At 43.1% G+C, this 21,629-nt stretch overlaps 1 protein-coding gene across 7 annotated transcripts in view; it reads right to left on the reverse strand.

The window, feature by feature from the left end:
• Cdgapr (GTPase-activating protein CdGAPr) overlaps positions 1-21,629 on the reverse strand; it is a 38,387-nt gene that overhangs the window by 4,330 nt on the left and 12,428 nt on the right. For all 7 annotated transcript variants that reach the window (XM_078194402.1, XM_078194399.1, XM_078194401.1 and 4 more), the window contains exons 3-6: positions 3,003-3,140; positions 2,206-2,610; positions 602-932; positions 34-367 (exon numbers count right to left, since the gene is read on the reverse strand). In XM_078194402.1, the coding sequence (XP_078050528.1) occupies positions 34-367; positions 602-932; positions 2,206-2,610; positions 3,003-3,140 (1,208 nt within the window). The remainder of the gene's footprint in view (positions 1-33; positions 368-601; positions 933-2,205; positions 2,611-3,002; positions 3,141-21,629) is intronic.

Consider the following 21,629-nt stretch of genomic DNA (forward strand, 5'->3'; position numbering starts at 1 on the left):
GGGACCCCGAAAATTAGTTTGCCGACGGTGTACCTGTAGTGAGGTGGTGGTAATTTCCTAACGGTATCCCTCATCCGCCTTAGCCTCTCCGCGTCGGTGTTAGCCTGGACAGCGCTAACGAAAGTAGAATAAAGCTGGTATGTACAGAGTGGATTCGGCAGCTCTCTGAAGTACATTTTCAATAAGGACGCCACCGAGTGGATGTCTTGTAGAATACTTTCGTCGGAATGCAATGCGGGAACACGATCCTCGTCGAACGCGTTCCGTAATCTCTGTATGTTCGACGTCACGCCGCTCAGACGGTATATGCCGTCTACCAGGCCGTGCTTCTCGATGAACTCGGTGCAACATGTCAGAACGGTGGGCACTGCAATTAAGATTCAATTAGGTTTACGTAAATCAATTGTGATATTATACTATTATATTAATTCTTATATTAATTCTTATATTATAATATAATCAATTTCTCAGAAATTAAATCAGCAAGCATCTTCCATATGATGAAAGATGACTGCTCGATGCTTCAAAATCTAAATAATAGTTTGAACTAGGATTATTGAACATTAGCGCCGGTTTACATGAAAAGCAGGTGTCCACGTACCGTCGTGACCCGAATTTAACAGATGCTCGCCCAAGTCGCAGCCAAACACGCGCTCCTTCAATATCCCGGACTGTTTCAACCGCCTCCTAGACGGTCTATTCAGAATAAACGATCTAAAGAAGGCGATCAGCTTCCCGTGCTTCCTGAACACCGGTTTCACTGGCAGCTTCGACCTGACCGTCGTCGACACGGTCAGGTGTCTCGGAACTTTGTCCCCGATGACGGCCACGCATTCGGCTGGAAAAAACCCGACCGCGAATCCGTGCTTCCCGCGCCACCATGTGCTTTCCCCCGGAGGAGGCATGTCTATTACGGATATCATGTCTCCGACCTGGAAATCAGAAAAAATCACACGTCAGATCATGTTCGAGCGTTGTTCGTTTGCTATACAATATTATGTAAGTGTATCAGTGTTATGGAAAGAGTTCAAGATTCACTATTATTTCTCAAATTGATCTACAAGGTGTTCTGTTGATTTCACATAATTCGTAGATAATAGCTTTTTAATGTCACTGACGATTTTGTGATTTTTTAAGCAACGATTGCATGGTAATGGCAAATCGATAACAATTCTCCGTTGAAGAATAATGGAGTATATACATTGAGCGGAAGTGGAATATGAAAGGCATTTTGCTTGCACTATAATTTGACGCTATGAACACTTTGCTGTCCCTAATTGTACTGGATAGTTTCCGTATTATAACATTATCACGTGACTAGAGATTATTGTGCATCGTAACCGCATCTGTCGTCATTTCCTGGACGAATAAGTTGGCAACGCATTTAACTATATTATGTAGCTCTAGTAAGCGATATTATCGGGATGTTATGAAATAGATAGAGTAATCTTTACAAATTCTGCACTATATCGCTACCTGCACAATAATATGCAAATAAGTCTAAACTTATGAGAAACTACACAACCACTTATGTTTAATAAATTTACGGATATATTAACAGCAACGTGAATGGGTTAGCAGCAACTATTGGATTATTATATTTCTCTGGTACTTATAAGTTACTGTAACAAGTCTCTAGAATGACAACACGTAGAAAAGCCTCTACAATTATTACAACAAGTCATTCCTCATGCAAAACTAAATTAATAAAACCAACAATACTCAAGTAACACATTTTAAACTTTGAAAATCGATTTCCTAGAAAATTCAGCCCCGGATGATACATTATTCTTACACAAAGCTAATCGAGCTCATGCTTATTCGTTACAATAATTAAGATCGTCTATGTTACGCTATTTTACAATGTTACATTCCACGAAGTTACGCTTTAAACTTTGAATATCGACTCTGTAGAAAATGATTTCCACACGAAGGCGACTCATGCTTATTCGTTACAACAATTAGGTCTCCTATGTTACACTATTTTACAATTTACAATATCTACATATTCACAAGCCAGAACGTATGATTTTCGCCGGACAACAACACGATGATGCCGGTGAAAAATTAAAAGTGTCCGGTCATTTCCACCCGCACCTTTATCGATTTCGTTTATCGATCCTCGTGCGACGCTTCAATCGGATCGGTGAACCGACGGGTTCGTTAATTTGCTCGTTTTCACCGTAGAAAGTCTCTTTTCCTCACCTGGAAGGATATTTCATCTGGCGCCTGTGCCACATACGGCCTAACTGCATAAGCCGCGGCCACCGCGGGCGTGTTAATAGGACACGAGTCCGACTCCGGGACGAGGATTCTTCTTCCTCTGTTATCTAGTTGCAACCAATTCAACACCGGGCCGCAGTTCAGGCCCTCGTGATTCAACTGGGAGAACCGATTCAGGTAGTCCTTCAGTATATCACAGGTGTTTTTCGACCTTGCGTCCGGCAGCTTGGTCAGGGACGAGAATTTCCTGTCGAATATGCAACGGTGCAGCTGCTTGTCGAACATTACAAAATTATCGTAGGATCGTTGCAGGGTCCAGCACGCGTCCCCGGATGTCACTCTGACCGCGTAGCTGTCGGAATCGTTGGAACCCTCGCTAAGCGATACCTGCAATTAAACGGTCGGTCTCAGTTTCAGAAATTACTTTGACTGCCATCCATCGAATCCAGTTGTAATTTATTCAATTATTCGTATCAAGAATTAAGCAAAATTTTATCAAGAATTAAGCAACATTTTGTCAAGAATTAAGCGAGATTATATCAAGTATTAAGCTAAATTTTATCAAGAATTAAGCAACATTTTATTAAGAATTAAGCAAGAAAATATTCATACCTCTTCCACATCATAATTAAAAGAAGAAATTATAATTTCGATCAGCGTGGGAATTAATTCTTAAAAATTCGATTTGCAGCGATCGAAGACATTGCGTTACTCGAGAGAGAGAGATGCAAAAGGTTCGAACTATATTGGAAGTAGCCGTGTGACTGTGTGCAACTGACCTCCAAGGAACTGAGCTCGACGTGCTCGTAATGAAAGTGGGCGCACTCGTCCAATTTCGGGAACCGTGCGATGCTGCCCATGTTGCTGCCCGAGCTGACCGGCGTGCTGAAGTCGTCCGTCCGATTACATCCTAATCCCTGTATCAAACGAAAATATTGATCTCTCGTAAGTCCACCTTTTTATCCAGCATTCGATTCTAGCAAGTAAGCCAGGGGACCAACGCGTTAATCATGTTTGCGCTCTACTTTGCCAAAGCGGGAACACGTCTTTCACCTTACCGGGAGAAGACTTACTGTGGATCTTTATGCAGATTACAAATTGTCGAAGATGCAGGAAATTTCAGTTGCAACTGGACTGCGAATTTTATGTATTTACGAGAGAAATAGGTAATTTAATTTAATCCTTCTTCACTATTATATTATATGATATTATTATTTCTGTATTAATATTTCTATATTACTATTTCTAGATCATTGCTAGGTAGATCATCTGCAATACTCCCGAATTAAATTAAAATCGATCGAGTTCGATCGTGAAGAATCGCGATCCCGATTTTTCATCCGCGCGCAGCGGTCGCGCCCGCGCGAAATAACAAACGCGCTCGGATTTATCCGGGGCTTTATCGCCTGGGTGCCCGGTTTTCAATAAAACGGTCTATCCCTGATCCGCGAACGTGTTTACGACACGCATAAAGAAAGTAGCTCGGAATAAAAATCCATTAAAACGTTTTCCGTAACCGTTCGCCGCTGATTTATCGCCGGACGAAATTGTTTACATCTACGGATAGAGAGAGAGAGAGATCGAGTCTCGGACCCGTATTTTTAAACCACTTTTTCCACGCGCGGGATGCGCGACGCGCCGGTACACAATCCGCCACCGCGGTCACGAAAATATCGTAAAACGTCTAGACAAATAAAAGAACACCGCGATTCGTTGGCTCGTCAGATCTTCCCTACGTACATTTATGTACTAGTTTTATTTTGTGAGGATCGTTGTCAGTTTGGGAATTCGATAAATAACGTATTTATAATTAATTATCGCTAGTAGAAGAGGGTAGTTTCTGTCAAAGGTTTTAATTAAGTAGTATTTAATTGATGGTACATTACTTACAATAATTTATAATATTACACATAACGGTTAACGTTCCAAGAAATACTTCTACCGCGCTGTGACATTCAAATATTGAATATTCAGTATTGAGTATCGAATACTGAATATTAAATATGAACTGTTGAATATTGAGTATAGAATATTGAATACTAAGTATTGAATATTGAGTACCGAATATTAAATATTAATCCGCGACTTGCGTCAAACATGTAAACATTTAAAAAACTTCGATGAATCGATTTACAGCGACGGTTCGACCATGGAACGACGAAAATTGAGAGCCGAAGAGAGAAATGAGAACCGCGAAGCCGTGCGCGGATTCGAACTTATTATGTAAGCGAGGGAACACACGGTTTGAACGAGTTTCGTCGCGGCCGAGGGCTGGCAGAAAATGGTTGCAGTCTGTGAAGGCAATTGAAGGAAGACGGTTCCGATGAATCATCGGCTTGGTGCGTGCCCGTCGGTCTTCAACTATAAACGAGGACGGCGAGGCCGACGTTCCTTCGGGTGGTCGTCCCATCGACGCCCAAATTTTCTGTCTGGTCGCGTCGCGTCGCTCTCTCATTCTTTTTCCTCGTTGCCAGCGAATGTTGCTAAACGGTTCGGAAAACAAACGCGCCGGCCGGTCCAGTTTCATCGTTTGCTTTCGGACGGGTTTCACGCAAGGAAAATATTGTACGCGCGCGCGCGCGACGATCGTGAGCCGTCGTAGAAAATAAACTACAGAGGCGTGAAATTCGACTCTGAGAATGACTGCGCCGGTCGAAACTGAAACGCCGAGATATTTTCATTCACCTGACCGAGTTTTCGGAATTTAATTAGTTTAGCACGCTGATTTTTAGCTCGGAAAAATCATTAAAAAGAACACAATTTATTTTTATTCAGTTTCCAAAATATGTATTAAAGATATCAATTTATTCTTCTCGGAACAAACGGATGATAGTAAGTAAAATATAAAAAAACGTTTCTTTAACTTCTTGCAAAAAATACTATGATTATCAGAACGAATTCTTTGCAGTAGAACGTGCTTCGTTCGACTGTTCCATAATTAATTCCGAAGATAAATAAATTCTTTCGCCGGGCATCTGCGTCGGGCATCTCGGCAAACCCGCGTAACAATGCCGCCACTAAGAAGATGAACGCGTCACTTGTTGGGCGAATGAATCAGTCGTATGTGTACGGGGGTTTCGTCGGGAAAAAGATCGGAAGTCAAAGCCCGGCCTTTCAGCCACGTACAAGGGACTTCCTCTTTAACCGGCGGCAGAAGTGGCGGAGTAGGCTTTCAATTATAAGAGCACTATCAATTATCTCGTTTGTCCAACAAGCTTAAGTCTCACTGTCGCGGATGCCCCGACCTACGAATATATATATATTGTATACGTCGACGAAGAAAACACGAAACTGCGAAGTCGAGTGATCGATGCTCGATTTTCAATTCATTTTTTCGCGTTATCGTCGAGCAAACTGTGTAGAGTTAACTTGGAATTTTTGGAAAAATCGATAGACCGGTCTCGTTACCTTTAAATATAGTCTACGAAACTTGATTAATAGACTGCGGACTTTGATTTCATGCGGACATTTATGGTATACAAGCGCAAAGGTCAGAAGTGAAATTAAACGTGCATATTGACTGAAAATAGGTGCACTATATTATTTTAAATAATATTATATATTCTAGGTATTATATATTCTAATTCATAGTATAGTGTAAATATATTATACAAGGATAATATATAATTCGGATGAAAATGTAGTTTATTCGAGATATTTACACCGGTTACTTCAATTATAATTACTAGTTACTTTCGCTATAATTTTAGTATGCACTTAAGGAACGTCTACGCTGAAACTACGCTACAATAAATATAATTTTCCATCAAGAAAGTACAACTATAAATATATAGAGATACATGGCTAAATTTCAATTCGTAATTCAACGAGTTAATAAAATATTGCTACTAGCAGATATCCAAGGCTTTCGTCCGCGAAACAAAAGATTAATAGCGCGGCCGTCGCGAGGCCTCAGTTTTCCCGACTTTCGGATTTCCTTTCAGCGAAGTGTCCGTCGTATACGAGAACACGGCTCGTAGAATCGGCATGGTAATGATCCGGCTCATTACAATATCGACGATGAATAGCCGGCGACATTGACGGATAGCAGAGGGCCCGGTGTGCCCGAAGGAATTATGAGGTCGCTGAATTCTTCGAGCACGTGGAAATAGCTTTCGACACCGCGCGTATAAATCGTGCTCGCGTCGATGTGTCGACACCTCGCGCGCATCGGATGCAACAAAATGTAAAAACCTGTCGCGATCTCGCGCGACTAATAATGCTGCGGCTAACCGAATCGCTGCGAGTTGTTCGCATAAATCAAATTGAAACGCGGACGAGGTTTCCATTATCGTTTACGACTCGTTGGAATACGACAGATCTCGCGGGGAAATCGTCGATGGTGAATTAGGCGGACGAGAGCCGTGAAAACGCTCAGGGAAAAGTAGATATCGAGAACTCGGCGACGATTGCGCGTCCGTCAAAATGTTGACTGCATATTTTACATTTCTTTTTTAATTGCGTTTATCGTGAGCGATTTCTAAACGTATAAAAATTAATAATTCGATTCGATAGGATTTAACGAGTAGAAGATTTTAATAGATTCAATAATTAAATCTCTGACTGTATCAGAAAACGTGTAAAACTATAGTGTATTATTAATTAGTAAGATCGGAGATATTTTATCAATTCCGATACGCGTGCTCGGAGCTGCGAGAACGTCGAAAGTTTCGAAAGACTGGATTAGAATCACGGAAAACGCGCAGATCGCGTTGGATATTCCAGAGAAAATCTACACCGAAGCTTTATCTTCTCTTCACGCTACGATGTATGCAATTATACCACTTTTACGGAGAAAGCATCGTCAAACGTGCGAGATCCAAACAACGCGATCAAAATTACAGCTTAGAAGTCAACCGTGGAGGGATTCGATTTATTCCAAATTTCAATCGGGAATTATTTGAATAAAGAACACAGAATTAAACCACGCTTTTAATCTCATTAATTCCGACAAAATCAGAAGTATCGCGAGTTCTCGAGTTCTCGCAACGCGCCGCTGCTTTTCCCCATCTCGTCCATTAATTTCTGCGACATATCCATAAAACCGTCGCGTTAAACAGCGGTCTATTTATAACAATTACGGTAATTGGTCGCGTTTAGACGATCCTACCCGGTAGACACAGGCGAATCGTAAACGAGACACGGGCCGTGGTTCTCGACTTGGTTTTTCGCTGGAAACGGAGCCGGCAGAGTCCGAATGGAATCGCTGTCCGCGGCGGTGGAAGTATCGACGAGAGCGGCCGCGCAACTTGTCTTATTTGGGTCATTGTATTTTTTGGCAACGCCGAGGCAAACATCGGGAGGGGAGGGGCTTCTATACGCGCTATATAGAAGCGAGCACTGTTCTCTCTCCAGAGCTGGATCTGGCAATCGCTCGGAAACGATCGTTCCGCCGCTGCCTCCTGGGTTTACGCTTCTTTAAGCCCGCCGCGTCCTCCTCGACCGCCCGATTCCGCCGTCGAAATTTCGTCCGGATATTTCTAGGCGAGCGGGAACATTATATCGCCGCCCTGACTCCACGGTCTCCGGACACTACTGTGTCCTACAATTTTTCTAGTATATTTATTTATACCTATTTCATTATTTTTATTTATACTCGTTTCATTATTTTTATTTTTATTTGTTTCAGCTTTTCGCTGTACATTGGTACAAGATTCAGTGAGAATAATGTTCCATTATCTAGGAAGATTGAATTGTTATCAGGGCCGTAGTAAATGTGGGAATTAATTGATAATCGATTAACCCCTTGCCATGCTTTGACGAGTCCGGCACGTGACGAAAATTTCTAGTAATAATTTATTCTAGCATATATAAGTCTTTCAGCTTCTTAGAAAGTATTACAATCGAAAATCTTCTAATTATTGCAATTATGAACAGAATGGTACCGTCAAGGGGTTAAAGAGATTCGAAAGAAAGCGCGACGGTGTCTGGTCCAGGGGAACAAGGAAACGCGTGCGGGCATTAACGCGTCTCGCGATCGATAAACATCGAGGAATTTACAACGGGCGCAAAATGTTCGGGCAGCTGCAGTTTCTCCCGTTAGTAGGTCGACGAACTTTTTGGCAGCGTTTGAGCAAACAGAGCGCGAACGCTGCGGGTGCGGTCTCTGCTCTTCCACGGTCTCTCCGTTTATCCCTCTCGATAGATTGCAGACGGAGGGGCCCCGAGTGCCATTGCGCGAAACAATGACGCTACCGGAACGCGTACGCAGTTGCCACCCTTTTTATTGGATGTAGCGATGGGGGGGCTTTATACTCCCTTATAGATCGTTATAGATCAACCCTTATAGATCGTTATAGATCAACCCTTGCGGGTGAACCTGTGCGAGGAATATATATTATCGACGAAATTTATTACAATTAAATCATTGACAAAATTATCGTAATTCTACTATTAACAAGGTGTATCATAATTCTATCAGCGAAATGTAACTCGATTATCAACGAAACGTAACTCTATTATTAACAAAATGTAACTCTATTATTAACCTGTTAACTGCGTACGACGCGTATACACGTCATAAGGAAACGGCAATTTTACATCTTACAATAAAAATATTTCATCTACGATTTATATAAAAATACTTATGATAAAAGATTGTGACACGCTGTGATCGATAAAAGGCGTAACAAAAAATGTATCTTCCAAATATATCGACGCAGCTGACTGGTTAACAAGATGTATCGTATTCGTATCATCGATCAAATTATCGTAATTACAATACTAGCAAAATTCGATGGTACACACACGGTTACCAACAAGATTCATCCTAGTCATACACATAATTAACAAGAGGCAACCAAGTATCGGCTAGTGAAAGAAAACACAGAATAGGAGAAAGGGTTGAACAGGTACACGATGCTCCGTCGAACAGCTTATTCAGGACGCCTAAGAGTTCCGAGTACATATTCGGATTCTCGTCCTGGTGCATGCACGTTGATCTCCGGCTATTAATTAAAGGCAATACTTTACAGCGATCAGGTGGCAACGAGCCGGGAGTCGACAGATAAGAGAGAGAGAGGGAGAGAGAGAGCACAAAGAGAACAGACGCTTGCGGGAAATACGAAAACGATTACGCGCGGACAGGTTGTTGTCGAGGGGGTGAGGTGAGGCAAGAATGACGATGATCGATGCGCGACGAGATCTTACGGGGTCGCGCGCCGCCGATAACTTGGCCCGAGTGTGAATCAACTTGAATTAAAAAATTATTATTACAGTTTTGCAGATGGCGCTGGGGTATAAAGGAGAACGCAACTAGTCCTCGCCGTGTTCAAACTGCTAGAAGCCATGCGAACCGAAAAATTGATCTGCCGATGATAATGCGCCAACGCGGAACTCTACCCGGGAAGTAAGTTCCCCGGCGATAGAGAAGTTCGGGAGAGAGAGAGAGAGAGAGAAAGTTCAAGCCAGAAAATTAATAGAAACTTTTATTCTACCGTTACGAGATGCAAGTATGCCGGCCATTGTACCAAGAGAAAAGTGTACCGAAAGTTCTGATACAAGCGCAAAGTACTCGTGCAAAATGAAATTTCGACGATAAAGAAAGTTCCCCGGAGGGGGTAGGGGGGGGTTGGAATTCATCGATGGGTGCGCACCCCGTTCGCTCGTTCCTTTTTCCGAATCGCTATGGAAGCGGCGCTGATTAAAATTCTTCCAAGTTCTACGATTTATTGGGGAGGAGTGAACCTATCGATCAATTATCCATATAAACGCGCAATTTTTGCTTCTAATAATATTAATAAGAAATGGTATCGGTCTGGTATCTATGATTCTTCGTCTATTTGATATTCGAGCAAATTATTCGAGTTATTCGGCTAAGGAATTCTTCGAACGAGGAATTAATCAAACAAAGAACTCTTCGAATAGAGAATTAAATGAAGAATTTTTCGAATAAAGAATTAATCAAATAAAGAACTCTTCGAATAAAGAATCATCGCTCGACTACGAAATTGCTGGACAAAAGAATCGTTCGAATAAACAGATAGAATAATTTATAGCGAGAGCATCGTACAATAGACGGGTGTGCTCTAGAAAGGGTTCGCTATTGAGCACGACTGGAGAGAGAGAATAGAATGATCGGTTTCGATCGGCCGAGCTCCGTTCGAGAAAAAGGGCAGAGAGAGAGGAGGGGGGAATGCATGCGAGAACGGGGTGAAAAGGGCCGCGCACACGTATACAAGCGCGCGCCGGTGATATTAAATATTCGATTATCCGTGGGCGAGGAAAGCCGGAGGGATGCAGATAACAAGGACACGTCGCGCAGGACGAGTCCATTAAACGCGACCTCGGCGCGGCTCTATGTAGGTCGCGCGAGTCAAATCAAAATGGGGATGGAGAGGAGAGCCGGCGAAACAATGGCAGAGAGACGTGGGGGGGGGGGGGGATAAAAAATGATCCTACGAATTCCCAATCGAACTGAAGCGAGAGAAATGGACAGACGGAACGAGAAAGAGAGAGAGAGAGAGAGAGAGAGAGAGAGAGAAGGAGGGGTCGCAGAGAGAAGCAGAGAGGAAGAATGAAAATGAAAGAAACGGAGAGGAGAAAACGAGAGTGAAATAGAAAGAGAAAAAGGAGGAAATAGAGAGCAAAAAAGTAAAGAAAGAGCAGTTGAGAAGAAACGAAGAAATAGAGAGCGAGAAAAATAAATAGAGAACAATAGATATCAAGAGAGAAAGAGGCAGCGGGTAAGAAGAAACTCCGGAGAATTAAGGCTCGTTCAGATAGAGTAATTTAGTAGAGTGGCGAGTAATTTAGCGACTTTATTGTGTGTGGTCTCTAGGATTTAGTCGAGTAGGTTAACAACCCTCGAACAGACGGACCATGCTGATCGCGTTTACCGTCGTTAATCATTTTATTTGCCCAATTCGTTCGACATATTTCTTAAGATATTCCACAGGCTTCGTTAAAAAATATAACAAAATTTTTTATCGAATTTAATACTGAATTAATAGTAGAGTCTAATAAAAATAAGTCAAAATAATACTGTGTCGTGAGTGTTGCAGCAAGATTCGACAGTGGATGGAATTTCTACTACGATCCTTCGTCGTCTTCGTCGATCAATTCTATGACAAGCAATAGATCCCCAATCAGCTGGCCAACTACCCTAATCGCGACACATCGCCGCGGGGCCACCGCACGGCGAACACCCATGTCACTCGTCACTCTACCAAACTACTCGCGGCCATACCCAAAACCGTGGCAACAAAGACGCAGAAAACATACGAGAGAAGAAGAGATCATTGCAAATACAACGGGGGGATGCGGCGTCGCCGATGCAACTCGAAAAAATCGAAAACAGCCCCGTGGATCGCGCGCGGGTGGGGTGGTGGAGAGGTTGGGAGCATGGCATAGAGAGAGAACGCAACAATATACGGGCGAGAGAATTAACCATAGAGAAGAAATGTGGAAGAAACACTACCTGAACGCCTCCCAAGAAAATTTCGATAAAACGATACGAGATCCTTAAACACATTAGTGGTGTTCGTCCCTGCGTGTGTCTCTCTCTCGGGTTAGATCCGCGTGAGTCACAGTGTCTGGGGCGACAGCGTCGGTAGTTTCGGTGTCGTCGTTGTCGTCGTCGTCGGCTTCGTGTTTCCCATGATGGCACGCGCGACAGAAGACGACGGGCTCTGTCGAGGTGAACAGAGGTACTCTGGCGAGAGTGGGTAGCGCGAGAAAGGGAAGAGGACAGGCGAAGAGATCGGGCCCGGGTCGGACGAGGGTGAAGCGTCGGGAACAACTACCTCGAGACGGCTGGAACAGCTGGCGCAGCGGCTGAGAACGCGGCGCATAGCGAGCCGCGGGACGACGTGTGGACGACGATCACGGACGCCGAGGACGAAGGAGGGATGCCAGGCGACGCAAGGGATGCGTCGGATGTGCGAGCGAAAAGGCCGACGATATAACTGGCAAAGATAAAGACGTCGGGAGACACCAAGGACTCTCGCGCGCGGTCCCACCGTGACGTCGTCGGCGCGACGTGAACGGCTGGACGCGACTCCGCGAGGAGAGGGTGTGCTGTTCTCTCCGCGGCGCGGCCGCGACCAAGCCGCCTCTGTACACCGTCGAGCTACTCCTCTCTCTGCCCCCGCGGAGCGTACCGAATCCACGCGATCGCGTCTGCTCGTTGGAAAACTGGGTCACCAAGTCACTAGCCAGCCTCCGCGCCAACGGTCCGCGCCGCGCGCGCAGATGTACTTACTTACCCTTAGGATCCTTACGCGACCCTGCGGCCCGCCCGAATTCGAGCTGCGCCAACCGATAACCGTGCTACCACCCCGCTTAATGGACGCACTTCCCTACCAACCTCTCCCCCCGAATACTGGTAGAGCAGTTTTGTATCGAAGTGGCCGAATCAACGAAAGTCCCTTTGGCGACGGGTTCATCGATTTTTCTTTGTGGATTAAGGATGGTTTATCTGCTTGCACTTATTGCCTACTCTGCCACGATGCAAAGTAGATCGCGAATGGATTAACAGGAGAAAAGACAATTCGATAGAATAATATAGCATAACATGTGAAATTGATTATAGGAATCCAACGATGCTCGAGTTTTATTGATTTTTCGTTCCATTTTTAATTTTATGAAATAAATCTCGTTTGAGCTGTTTTCATCGACGTGCCTCCGAATTGTTCAATTGTTGCTTCGCCCGGCTACAAGCGTGTCGGCAAATCCAATGTCGAAAGCAGCCAAGTATTGATTGCGATGCGAGCCCTATAAAATGTTTTTGACACGTGACGCGTGGGAGCGTGAAGTGCCTACTCGACGACCTACGGTGCACCTGAGCGCTAAATGCTTTTAACGGATAGATCGATCTATTAATAGTTGATTATTGGCGGCGCGCGCGCTGAGGGCGATCGACGAGCGTTTTTCTTTTTCGTTTCCTCGACACGGTTCCCACGTGCGACACGCGCGTTCTCCGGTGTCCTAGAATTAACCCTTTGCAGCGAAACGGTGACCCTGAAGCGACGCTAGAAATCTTTGTAAAAATTTCTCTATCCTTTAAAAGAAAACAATGAAACGTGTAACTGTTTTATAAAATGACAATTTTAAAATTATAAAATTACAAAATAGTAATTATAAAAAGATAATCATAAAATTAATATTACCAAGATAACTGTTCTCGATTTATGGTTAAAATGGCTCCAGCAAAGGGTTAATCTTTCTTATTACCCCATAATTCGTTAAGTTACATCCACCTTATTATACAAATTTCTTCGCTTATAATTAGTATTCGCTAATAGGTTGCAAGCATAAACGCGGCCATAGCGCTCTCCCACCGGCTCGCTTCCACGAACGTGTGCAAGGGGAGGGGGCCCGCAGAATTCCAGCCTGCTGAATTCTCAATGTGTACACACACGCACGCACACACGGTCGTAGCGCCGAAAGGGTTAATATCGCTAATTCGCGCACAGCCGAGCAGCGGGCACGGACCCTGTACAGTAGACCAGTTTCGTGATTAGCCGTGCTGTAGCTCAAGCCTTTAACGATGGTACAGCGACGGGAGAGCGAACAAGAAGACGACGTGAACTGCGAAATTTCGAATGAGTTCGCCGTCGGCATGAGGCGTTCGATTATTTAGGCCGACGGCGGTACAGACCGAAAATAGCGCTACGTTTTCGTGGGATCAATGGGAGGATTGTTGGACCGTTGCAAAATAAAATCGTAACGCGTGAGCACCGGGGCTAAGCACTTTATGCTTTTATGGGAGAAATTAGTCGACGAACACAAGTACATTGTTCATTTCCAATTTATTATATTTATTTTATTTTATCACGAATATTATTCGAATCGAATTTCATCCAAGAAATCTACCCCAGGAATATATTACATTTATTTACTAATTCTAGGAATTGATGCTGAGAGGATGGAGTCCGAAAGAATTGTAATTGCATTTCGAGAGCGGTCAATCGAGGAGAGAAGCAACGAAACGCTTTGGATAAGGGAATACAGAGGAGAAAGAGCGCATTTGCTCCCGGTGAATACGAAAGGAGGCAAGTGGAATATGGACGTTCATTGTGCCGGCGATGTGAGAAGGCAACTGTCTTCCGCCTTCCGTGGGCGGCGGCACAATAACCGTCCGATGGAAATAGTTTCCAGGAAAAACTGGGTCGTTCAGGTAACACATCCAATCAAGCAATAATAATGGCAACCTTGGGGAGAGGGGAGGGGGTGGAAACTGGGCCGGAGCCGGCGGCGAACAGGGATTCACGAAAATTGGGGCTCCGATGTATCCGTGATATATCTATCATATATCTAGACACAATAAAATATACATATATGTATATATATATATATATATATATATATATATATATATATATATATATATATCGCGAGAAAGACACAAACGAACCCTTTCACGCTTTACATCCCCCGTCGCGATGATACTCGAAACAGTTTGCACCCTTTGTGTCCCGAATGCCATCGTTCTTACCCTTCGCCGAAATAAAATAGAAATAAAATAAAAAGACGAAAATAAAGAAACAAGAATAAAGAGATAAATTAAATAACAAATAGACCGGGAATTGCTTACGACTCGAGCTAATATTTTCGTCGGCGTGAGAGATTCGCGAGGGATCGGATTCGCCGTTGAGAACGGGGAGAATCGAGACGGGTGGACGCGTCGTTTGCGTTCGTGTGACGCAATAAGCGCGGATAACTGGGAGGAAAAAAGCAAGTCGAATCTCGCGCGAAACGGAATGCAGACAAAAGGGGGCTGGGTGGCCTTTGAATTCCTCCGGTCAAAGGGAAGGCTCTTGGCCGGGTCCTTGTTCAGGATTATTGATTCGAGAGAGAGTACAGCGACGAAAAAAATGGGGGAAGCGTCGTCGTATAGTGTCCTCCGTGGCGTCATTCTAACGAGAAATGGGCGCGGTTTGGCGCGTTTCCCGCCGTTGTTCGAAACGCCGATTAAACGTTTATTTAACCCGAGGCGGACCTAGCAAATGAATTTCGCTAAAATACAGACACGATTTTATATTCGCGAGATTAAATACCGAAAGTGTTTCAAGATCATCTAATGGTTGTTTCAAGATCTCATCGATCGTCTTTTTCAACGCTCTATTATTTTATAACAAATTGACAAGATAGAGCACAATCTCAAAGTCGCCGTTCGATTTCAAAGAGTTAAATACCGCAGTGAAAATTACCGATTTTATACGATCGACGCAACTCTGTTCGCACAAATGCGGGAACACCTGTTAAAAAATAAATGCCTGTCATTCGCTTTATCGTTCTATCACGATTGAACAAGGGGTGGCACGTTGATCGCCGAGAGATCAATTTATCGGGCACGATCAAAATTCATGATCCCGCGGCGTTGTGTCACAGGTGCAAAACTACGTGGCGTCGTTCACCTCGTAAATAACAAGAGCAGGCTCTCGCCTCTACATAATTAGTTTAGAGGATCGAAGGGATCAAACGGGGAGGTTAAAACGATTCCGGTTACCACAGAATTTCTTATCCGCGGCCATCGGCCATTGTGCGTCCATCGCTTTGAACTTGTTCAGCCGGTTGCGTCTACGTTCACGGGTAACAGGAACCTCCTATTGTCTCGCGCGCGCGAAGAAGAATCGCAGAAAATTCTTTCGCGCCGGTTTTCTCACACTTCTATCCTTTCGCGACTAATCTGCTGATCTAAGTCGTCTAAATAGTTCCGTATACATGATTCAACTCGATCCGTTTTCCAGATTAATAATTGAATAAGCTAAACGTTTGAATAACAGCGCATTTAAGTAGATAGGATCTGAAATTAAATTTAGATTTTGCAATAAACAGCGTTGTTCTTCTAGGTTAATAATATGTTGAAAATTTGATTGATACAGGTTGTATATTTGGTTTTTGATTGCCGAAAGCTTTGTTATACGAAAGCTCGATTATCCAAACACGTTTCGCACGGGCGAATCGGTCCGCGATCTAAGGCGAGAGCGACGCATAACACGATTTATGGTATATACATCGGGGCGCGCGGATTTAGTCTAGCGCCTGTAATCAGTCGCGACACAGTGTAATCGAGCATGGTATACCAGTGTTATATGCGCCCCGGCTAATGAATTACGACACGAATGCATCGATCGTTACGAATCGACGGGACTGTGTCGGTCGTATCCGATATCGCGAAACCATCTAATCACGGAGTAATCGACATAATCGACGTTTTATATTTTATCGGGAATTTCTTAACGTCGATCGTGTCGACCAATCATGCTAATAAAGCGATGTGTGCTCGGCGAAATTAAATGCTCCATGAAGTTCAATATTCAACGAAATTAAATGCTCATAAAAATTAAATACACAGAAAAATTAAATACTCAACGAAATTAAATACTTAATAAAATGATAAATTTGCGAACATTATAGATTCGAATACAATTAGGATTTGACCAGCTTATTTATGAAAGTTTATCTTGCATAAAAATCCGCCGGCAACGAATTCTCTCGGATCGGATGTTTTCGCACGTGGCGATGAACCGTCGGCGCGCGTCGCAGAGTAAAAAAAGAAGCGGCAATTAAAGGTTCGCGGATGTTTTCTCCGCCGGGATTCCCGAAGACTTTTCTTCGCGCGATCGTGGCCACGACGAGCGCGTGAAACGCGTTGTTCTATTTCTGGGACGGACATCAAATTTCGCACGTGATTATTTACGTCTGGTCTTTTCTACCGATCGACGCAGCGCACGGGGGTCGATCGGAATTACCGTGTCGGGCGTGAAAACCCATCCCACAATATTTTAATCAGCGCCGATGACCAGCCACCATAACTGTTATAATTAGATACGGATTCGGCGGGTTTATAGCCGCAATTTCAAATGGTAGAATGATTCGATTAATTCGAACGAAATTAGAGCGCGAATTTTATTCATTTAGATGTAAAATAATTCTATAAAAATTATATAAAGTGTTTCTGTATTATAAGAATTATATTTAAATTGTCTCCGACTTTTATACAATTTCTTTAACGTGTTGCAGATTTTTCGCCGACAAAAATGTTGTCAAGCTGTGCTCTTTTAAGGCGAAGAACAATCGAACAGTGGATCCGTTTCGATGGAAAACGATCGTCGATCGTTCTCTATTAATCAATCCGGCAGCCGGCTAGACGGACCGCGAGAAAGCGGTGACTTTCATTTTATTAATCATTCGAGCGGATCGATTGACACGTTTGCTCTATTTTAGTGGTCGGGAATTATGCGTCGAAGAAAGAGAAAAGAAACGGAACGGCGCGGCGATCGAATTGGTCGACGGCGCGAGCCGCGCGACAAAAACGAAAACTGAATCGTTGATCGGTAAAAGTTCGCGCGGAACAGGTACATATACCGGATAGAACGGGCGGTCGTTCGCGCGAGGTGTGAACGTAAATTAAAGATCGTGGAATGAAGAATAGTAAAATAAAAGGACGTGGGATGAAAAATTGTGAAATTAAAGGACGTAAAATCAGAAATTGAGAAATTAGACGATGTAAGATCCAAAATTGAGAAATTAAAAAGGACGTAGGATAAAAAAATCGTAAAACAAAAGGACGTAAGATCAAAAATCGTAATATAAAAGTATGTAAGATCAAAAACCGTGAAATAAAAGGTAGAAAGGTTTTTCGTCAATTCGCCGAGTTCGACGACGAATTTAAAACACCGTGCACTCTTTCGCTAAGCAGCGAGTAGTCAGTGGTTAACCACATCGGGAAGACTATCGATTGATCAATCTCCAGACATCTAGTAATCTTCAGCTGACCATCGATTGACCGTCGTGTGACCATATCGTGACCACAAAGTGGCCATCTCACGACCGTTCGCCGACTAGCGATCCACTATATCAATCCACATTGCACGAGCATGGATTATTAACTGCCAATAACGACATAGTGCAATCACTGTCATTGAATTGCGATATAAATTTCCTTACAGTATGCTTCTCAATATAAAATAGATTATAATTAATTTTTCCTGAATGCTATGATTAATTTTCAATAAAAATTAAAAATTATACATAGAAATTTAAAATTAGAAATAGAAATTTAAAATTAGAAATAAAAATTTAAAAATATAAATTTAGATTTATTTTCTATCACCGATTACGATTGCCACGCGTTGTTTAAAACATGCGGCGCGTGGAAACGACACCGTAATCGCCGAGAGACAGAGCGATCTCGCTGGTGTGTAACACCCGTCCTTCGACGAGTTTCCAATTCGGAGACGATGCCGTTTCTCGCGCGCTCGCGGGAGACAAGCGCTTATCTAAAACCATTAAAACTCGTCTGCGGACGATTAGTTACGAAAGTGACACCGTTCTATCGCGGGGCGAATCGCGCGCGTTTCGCAATCGCTGCCGTATCGGAGTCTCTTCATTAAGGAACGTAATGGGCGTCGTCGGTCATTAAGGGAGATATAGCGTCGCGGAATCCGGAGGGAGGAGAGAAACGCGCGACGGCAGAATCGCGACGAAAACAATTCACAGCCTCGATTAAAATGTACGCTCGTGTACAGGTGTGTGTGTGTGTGTGTGTGCGTACCGCGAGTACGGACGCGATGGCTTCTGCTGCTCCAACACACTGAGAATCAACCGGGACAATTTATAAATTTTATTGCTGTTGAAACGAATCGGCAATTACTGTGGAGAGTGTCGTCGGCTGGAGCTGTTCGAATTATAATTAAACAACGGTTGCTGTTTTTCCGGATTTCTCGTCGTTTTTCTCTCGCTAAGCATGCTCGGATTAATTTATTATTATTATATTGGATAAATTGTTATTTCGTATTCGCACTGAATATTTTTAAATTGTGGATCTCCATGCGAAATTAAAATTGCTTTGCCAATTCTTTTTTATCAATAATCTCAGCATTAATATTTCTAAATCGTTCGAATGATTCGACTTTGATTTTACTCGTTTCTATCAGATATAAATATTCTGAATATTATATTATTATGTTGAACAAATCGCTGCTGTCTAATCGACGATAAAGTCGGTCGCGTCGTTACGGACGAAGCAATAACGATATCGCGTGGAAACAATTTTCTCGGATTACATCGGCGATCCTCGCCTAGATCGAAGTCGCAACGAAAAAAGGTAGCCTGTTTAATGATTAACGATAACAAACCGCTGTGAAATCGTGTCCCGTGATTAATGACACCGATTACTAAGTAATCCAGCGATTCGGTAACGATCCGATCACGCCGCGATTGCTTGTTTTCTGATCGTGATTAATTGGAACGCCTGCTATCACGGTACGTGTTATTAGCTTTGATTACGGATTACGGGGTGTAAATGATCGATCCCGGTATCGACTCGTCGATTAATCGATCGATCGGTAATACACGATTAATCGACCGATCAATAATCTACAAATACATAGTATGATTAATCAAGCAGTCGATTCATCAATTGATCCGTACGAAACGATTATTCAACTGATTGATAATCCATAGCGATGATTAATCAATTAATCGACCGACGTACCCAATACATTAGCATTGAATCAATCGATCCATGTATCCCATAAATTATCACTGAATTAATCGATTCATGTATCCAATATATTAGCATTGAATTAATCGATTCATGTACCCAATACATTAGCATTGAATTAATCATATACATAACAACTTATTAATCGATTACTCAGTTAACATACGATCGCTTAAATAATTAAATAAAAAACTGAATTTGTGGGTGGAGGAAAGTCAAAGTCGACGAACAAACTTTCGATTTGCATCGGATTGGAACGAACTGTATTCGCCGCGTATGTTAATCGGAAGCATAACGCGCGAGATAAAGGCTCGCAGCAGCAGGCCTAAGCCGCGAACAGTCGCGCGAAAAACTAATCGCAAGAACACGCTAATTAATCGAGCCTCCGAGAGCGCGCGGTTCTCATGGGCTCGAACCGAGCGAGACTGCCGTCTGTTCATAAAAGCTCTCCGGCCAGGCCGTGTTTTCCTTCGCGGATGCTGGCGTTTTTTCCACAGCCAGAGTCTACTGGCAGCACACCACGCGGGCTTTGGACGCACATGTCGGGCTGTGGTTCTTGCGCCCGAAACCCATGGAGAACACACTCGGTTAATTCTGCTGGCAGCCCCGCCGTTTCTTGCGCGGCTCTCGTCGTGGGCCGGTCTACGAAACTCTTTTCAACTCGCCGCGCATTGAATATTTTATACACTGCGCCGCAACGTGACCGTAGCCACGGATATGACTCTTTCATACTTTGCCATGGTGTACCGTGAAGGATTAGAATCGTTATCGATTATTAGAGAAAAATTACTTTCGATACGCTGGCGACGCGATTGCAATTTTGCATTCGTTGTTGTACGCGGTGATTAAGAGAAGGTTCTCCGATATATAAAAATCAAATAAATATAAAATATATATTTAGAAAGTAAGGAATAGAAGAATCAATAAAAGCTGATTGCCTTTCTATTTAATAAATTGTTTTGACAAGTAACGCGGTAACAGCGAAAGCGGTAAATTCAAGTAAAATAATCGAAGCTATTTTTGCCCCGGGCATTGTTAATATTAATTACCGATTCGACTTGGGGATTTCGCATGTTAAAAGTTGCTAATGTAAGCGTTCGAACACTTCTGGCGCCGTTCGCGACGATACACACGCGCTACCGTAATTTACTACGCTTGGTAAAAAGCACTACGAATGCATAAACGCGCGTTTGCACGGTTTTATCGCGTCGAGATGCTTTAACGGAGTGCTAATTTAACGAAGTATTTATTGCTGTTAACAGAGGTACGTGCTTGAATTTCGTACCGTTTTGTCCGCCGAACTTGTACTTTTACCCGGGCTTTATAGAAAGCAATTGAATAATGCGACGGTCGCCTTATGTTATTTATATTATTTCCAATTGCCGGACGAGAACGCCCAGTTGACCCATTGACGGATGAACTCCCCGTTAAGAGACGCTTGTTAGAGACGGGGACAAATATGTAGACTACTTTTTCCAAAACTCGACTGAATGCTCTATTCTTTAATACTTCTTTTTAGTATTTTACAGGTCAGATATTTTTTAAATATATTTTCGGGATAAGTCGAACATTTTTATTTCAATATTTTGCGACTTAAATATTTTTATTTCAATATTTTTCAGACCGGCTATATCCTTCATATTCTCTATATATTTTTCTTCTCATTTCAAATAACAGTACATTATCCATCGCACAGTGAATTAATTGCTTTAACATGTAAATAAAATTCAAGGCGTTCAGTCCAAGTTTAAAAGTAACGTTACACCGTTTTAGAGGGTGTCCAAGCGTTATTTGTCCTCGGACCGTAATTCGACGGGGTGCTCTTGTTTGTAGTGCCGGGGCACTCGTTCGCAAAGTTCAACGTGGTTGCTACGAAACTGCACGCGACCGTAGTAATTAAGCCTCTCCCATTATTATGCCTATCCATTACGCCGCTGTTTGTCTTACGTAAGCA

This window comes from Augochlora pura, chromosome 11 (genome assembly GCF_028453695.1).
Source record: "Augochlora pura isolate Apur16 chromosome 11, APUR_v2.2.1, whole genome shotgun sequence".
Lineage (NCBI taxonomy): Eukaryota > Metazoa > Arthropoda > Insecta > Hymenoptera > Halictidae > Augochlora > Augochlora pura.